This window comes from Monomorium pharaonis, chromosome 2, assembly GCF_013373865.1.
Source record: "Monomorium pharaonis isolate MP-MQ-018 chromosome 2, ASM1337386v2, whole genome shotgun sequence".
Classification (NCBI taxonomy): Eukaryota; Metazoa; Arthropoda; class Insecta; order Hymenoptera; family Formicidae; genus Monomorium; species Monomorium pharaonis.
The window spans coordinates 675,501-681,716 of NC_050468.1; the positions used below are offsets into that span (position 1 = coordinate 675,501).

The following is a 6,216-nucleotide window of genomic DNA, read 5'->3' on the forward strand; positions in this document are numbered from 1 at the left end:
CGCGCGCGTGTGTGTGTGTGTAAAATTTTTCTAGTTTTATTATAAATATACATATATTTATATTTTTACCCATTTAGCAAACTCCAGTTATCATAGCTGGAACAAAGGAACAGCAAAAGAAATATCTTGGCAGACTTTTAGAAGAGCCACTTGTTGCGGTAAATTTACAATTAAATTTGCATGTAAAAGTTAATTACATATATATGTATGAATGTATATATATTTATAGGCATATTGTGTTACTGAACCTGCTGCAGGATCTGACGTGGCAGGTATCAAAACTAAAGCTGAAAAGAAAGGAAAAGAATGGATAATTAATGGCACAAAGATGTGGATTACAAATGGTGGTGTTGCCAATTGGTACAATAACATGCTCCAATATTTAGCATTAATTTCTAAAAAGCATTATTTACATTTTCACCTTTTTTATCATATAGGTATTTTGTTCTGGCAAGAACAAATCCAGATCCAAAAGCTCCAGCTAATAAAGCTTTTACAGGTTTTATTGTAGAACGTAAAAGTGATGGCTTAACTCCTGGTCGTAAGGTAATTTCCAATATGATAAACTTTATTTATATTTTATTGAATTCTATTAAAATTTTTACTGATACGACCTGCTTTTCACTTCTTTAAGGAAATTAATATGGGGCAAAGAGCAAGCGACACACGAATGATAACATTCGAAGACGTTCGTGTTCCTGAAGAGAATGTATTGCTTAAAGAAGGAGAAGGTTTTAAAATAGCTATGAAGACTTTTACTAGAACACGATCACCAGTAATATGTCTATTCATTCGTTAAATGCCAAATAAGTTTAATATAACATTTATGCAAACGTTATCTTCATTTTTATATTGCAGGTTGCAGCATCGTCTACTGGTTTGGCCCAGAGAGCTTTGGACGAAGCAACGAAATATTCGATGGAACGCAAAACATTTGGTATACCAATAGCGCAACATCAAGCAATAGCTTTTATGCTAGCTGATATGGCTGTTGGCGTTGAAACTTCTAGATTAGCATGGATGAAGGCAGCCTGGGCTGCTGACAAAGATTTACCGAATGCTACATTGCTCGCTAGTATCGCAAAATGTTATAGTGCTGATGTAGCTAATAAATGTGCTACAGACGCTGTACAGGTACGATATAATAATTTATATATCTATGAATTTTATGTTAAGTTGTAACAGTCAGTAAAAGGCTCGAGTATGTTCTCTTTTTACAATTTGTCATACATGATAATTTTTCAATTTAGGTTTTCGGTGGTGCGGGTTTCAATTCCGAGTATCCAGTAGAGAAGCTTATGCGCGATGCAAAAATTTATCAGATATATGAAGGTACTTCACAGATTCAAAAGTTGATTATATCGCGTGGTCTCTTTGACGAAGCTAAACAAAAGAGCAGCTAAATAATCATGTGCCAATTGAGTTATGAAGAAAATTTGAATTATAAAATTTATTTTTATAAAGAAGTATTTTTTTTAGTATTCTTATTAAAGTTACAAAATGGTAAACTTATATCTACATCTAACATATCATATGCAATGTTTATACTCTTAGAATATGTGCTTATACTTTTAGAACATTATACATTAATATAAGGTAAAAGTTGAAATTTTTATACTTAAATGTGATTTATAAATTTGAAATAATTATTTAAAAAATATATGTCAACTACACAAATTATGCAAATTTTTTAATGTAAATAAAGGATTGTAATATTTCACACAAAAAATAATATTTTATGAAATCATAATTCTTTTTAATTTATTCCGAAAACCGATAGAAATTATTTAAGAACTATGTGAATATAAAAACTAACGAAGTATTAACGAAAAAGCAGATTTGTATACAGTGTTAGCTACAATTTTAATTGCTCCGATATACAATATTTAGTTCTTTACGTGTTTACATTTTTATGGAATTTAATTTATGACGGAGCCTTTATTGTGTATTTAAAAAGTTAAACCCTCAAAGGGATCGCGATTAAAATAAAATTGTTTCATTCTTTAACTCTCGATAATCTTTCGTATCTCGGGGAATTTTTTATGTGAGTCGATTTCAACACATTTGTACTTTAGCAAAGGAATGAACAACTAGCAACTATAATAGAAAAAAACGCAGACTCTTAGTCGCGCAACGACGTCAAAGGCGAAGGCTCGCAAATGCGGGAAGCTTGTGCGTGTTTTCGTCGTGACACGTTGGACCATTTTAAAAGGGCCGCGCTCCCATAACAAACGGCGCTAACCACGCCACGATCAGGAGTGCGTTAGTCAAGTGTAGAGTCCTATATAAGAAAGAAACGAAATCAGCTGCTATCTTGAGCTCATTTTGAGATTTGGCAACGCTGCGTTGTAGCACATGTTTATAGTGGAACTCCAATACATTGTCATGCATAACCTAACCTGTCTAATTGGAAATAAGATTTAGAAGTTACTCCGAATTGTTTTGAGATAACTTATACAGAAGAAAACCTCTTGTTGGGTAAGTTGAAAGTGAAATACTGTTGCTATTTAATTTAATTAATAATTCCTTATTTATTTTATTAAAGCAATAACAAAAAGAAAGGAACACGAAAGAAACACATAAATTAATAGCTTCTCAATGTTTGAAACACCGCTAATTTACGGACTCAACATGGCATCAACCAATCAGAAATTTCGACGTCGATTTCGCTTCTCTCTTATACAGGACTTTAATCAAGTGCATTGTTCATTTTGAAAACGTATTACGCATGGTGTAAGGAGACAAGGGCCGGTATTCATAGTCGAATCTTACTCAAGACCCATCTTAATCCACACAGTATACTTTATCCTAGGGATGTCCCTAGGAGGTCATTTTGGAATATCGCAATATCGTTGGATATCCGTGGACCATTTACGATATCCAAGGGATATCCAAAAGATCCACAAATGTCCACCGATTTGACATCCTGTGGATATCTCAAACGATATCCAGAGGATGTCCAAGAGATTTCTTAAGATATCGTAATATACCCTCCCAGTGAACACAGTAATATAGTAGCAGCGTAACAGCAATGTAATCGAATATAACAGGTTACGTTACTCTGAAGTTACACGTAACTTACATGTAAGTTACAATTTTCGACTCAGCAATATAACATGTTATAATTACATGTTATCTAACCGTCACACAACAGTTACAAAGAAAAATAAAATAAAATAAAAATTTCATTTTTTTTAAATTATTTTTATCAACAGCACATACTAAATTTAGGATAAATTTTTATTAATTAATTAAATTTAAATTATGTTATTTTTTATTTTATTCTTACTTGCCGCTGCTAGGTTTGAACCCGGAACCTTAGGATGACGAACCTTGTACTCTACCTGCTACGCCAATTTGACTCATCGATATGGGTACTTGTTATTGTCTACATATACCTATATGTTATAAACTGACGCAACTATATTATTTTTTATAAAAGCAATTAAATTTTGCAAAACATATTAAAAATAAACAGCATTAATTTATTTACTTATTAATTTCATTGTTAAATTTATTTTTTTCCATAACCTTAATAATTTGATGGAAATTACGATCCATTTAGCACTAATCTTTGAAGCGTTCAAATGATTAATTAGATGGTTAACTATATAGATCATAATTCTAAGAAAAATTGAATAGTATACATTTATTATTCTGTTTTTGTTCAGCACATGATGAATTTAGATTTTGTGCATTTTTTGTGCGCAGTAATTGTACCGTTATTTTTGAAAACATTATCTTTATAATAATTTTTTTTATTATCAAATAGATCTGTCATTCAGGATGTTATAATGTTGTCTGATTTCTGAGTCAACTACGACGCATCGTTTCGTAATAACATTGATACGAACGTGTTATGTTACGATTATACAATTTTTGTTGAATAACTGTAACGCCAAAACGATATAACAGCTATATCATTCACTTGCGTATAACAAATATTACGTAACAGATTATTTCCATGTCATATAGAACCTACATATCACAAGAATAACAATGTTAAATTACATGTAACTTCTATGTTATATTGCCGCTATAAAATGTGTTCACTGGGATAGTTTACGCCACATACGCTATAGATTTTTAGTACTGGCAGTGAATATCAAAATGCAGTCTTAGTTTATATTTTATCATATGATTATGTAATATGTATAGTATTTATGCTTTATATACGGTGTGCATTTAAATATTGTGTGAAAAGTTGAATAATTTTGTAATAATATTACATATGTATACACAGTATGTATTATGTATATGTTTTACTTTTGTATATTGTGTGAAGTTTTATGATATCCCAGGTAGCAAGGTGACGTTAATACGACGTCAATAATTCGTCATTTAAGGTCGCAGACGTCATGTTACCAAATTAAGACGTAATAGTAACGTCATTTTTTGACCTATTAATTACGCCAGTCATTTATCCATCCTACAACGTATTTCCGACGTCATATTCTTGACTAATTAATAACGTCAGTTAATTGATCATTTTACGACGTATTAATAAGATTTTATTAGTTACTAATTACTGACGTTAACTATAATTCTTTGTAATAATTGACGATTTGACCTCAAATGACAAATTATTGAGGTCTAGTGGACGACACCTTGTTACCTATAACTATCATTATTTAAAGAATGGTTAATAAACAACATTATTAAAATTAATATAATATTTTATATAATTAATACTATCAATATTTTAGAATCATCCCAGGCAGCACATAATATTTATGATAAATATTTATTAATATTTATTAATATTTATTTTTTCAAAATATTATATAAATATTTTACACATATTTTATATATACGAAGAAAAAAATCTTTATTCAACATATTAAAATATAGATTAAATATTTTATATAATATTTATGGTAAATAAAAGATAAAGATTTGTATAAGTAATATTTTGTAAATATTTATAAATATTTCATAAATATTTTTATAATATTTATGATAAATCTTTATGATTTGTCAAATCTAAGACCACAAAAATATTTATAAAATATTTAGATAAATATTTATAAAATATTTGGATAAATATTTATATAATATTTTAATAAATATTATAAATATTTTATAAATATTTTATAAATATTGCGTGCTGTCTGGGGTATAATTTAGCTTTATCAAAAGAACAGAGCAAAAACATATTTTTATAAGTTATTGCACATGTTATTCGCATATGTAGAAATCAGGAAAAAAACTGTAAATTTATATTTATTTATAAAAATATTAGTTAACTACAAGTTTCATGTTTCTCGCATCTATTGAACTGATCTATAACAAATATGTATTCATGATCATCAAGTGTTCATGGATCATCACAAAGGGCTAAGTAGCGTACGATCTTCGAAGTCAAGCAACGTCGACGGCGGTTCAGAGTTGGATGGGTGACCGCGGAAGTTAGGCAATTCCAAACGTGACTATGGTGTGGTGGGTCGTGATGCTTGTTGAGAAACAACGTAGATTTTTTTTTACATTATAATTATGTTATTTCGATATTTTCATAATGCAAGTACTGCATATATAGGACATGTACCCGAAATATTTTCTAAAACTTCATAATAACGGCTTTTACTACCTGGGATAGTCATAAAAATGACGTTAAAATGTCGTCTTTATTAAATGTAACCTAAAAACCTATGTTTTTTCATAAAAATAACAATAAAATACCGTCAAATGTACGATACTAGCTTCTTGAAAATGACGTCAATAATATGAAAATAATGACGTATTTTTGACGTCAATATATGACGTCGTTAAGATGAGACAAATGTACGTCAGTTTTACGACATTTAGACGTCATTTTATCTCGACATTATGACGTCTGGTTCGTCATAAAATGACCAAAAAATGCCGTCAATTAGACGTCACCTTGCTACCTGGGATGTATTATGTTTTATATATATACATATTTATATAAAATGTTTATATGTGTGGATGTATAGATGTATATCTTACATTACTACATTAATGTGGTATGTAAATGGTGTACATCATGATGTGTTGTGCTATGCATCACATTTTTTTAACCACACCAGATATAAAACCTGTTGTTCAGCTATACCACACTAGTTCACACTATTTTTTCTTCTAATATCGAAAAAAAGGTAAATGGTCAATTAAAGGTGTGTGTGTGTGTGTGTGTGTGTGTGTACTTATGAAAAACAGACTTATATCTGACAGTCCGCAGTTTGTTTATAAGTGGGA

At 29.8% G+C, this 6,216-nt stretch overlaps 1 protein-coding gene across 1 annotated transcript in view; it reads left to right on the forward strand.

Annotated features, from left to right (window-relative positions):
• The window catches only part of LOC118644420 (probable medium-chain specific acyl-CoA dehydrogenase, mitochondrial), a 12,052-nt gene extending 10,375 nt beyond the window's left edge, over positions 1-1,677 (forward strand). Inside the window, exons 7-12 of the mRNA XM_036282991.1 lie at positions 78-158; positions 230-360; positions 438-546; positions 635-775; positions 859-1,134; positions 1,251-1,677. Of these exons, the coding sequence (XP_036138884.1) occupies positions 78-158; positions 230-360; positions 438-546; positions 635-775; positions 859-1,134; positions 1,251-1,403 (891 nt within the window). The 3' untranslated portion in view covers positions 1,404-1,677. The remainder of the gene's footprint in view (positions 1-77; positions 159-229; positions 361-437; positions 547-634; positions 776-858; positions 1,135-1,250) is intronic.
• The last annotated feature ends 4,539 nt before the right edge of the window (positions 1,678-6,216 follow it).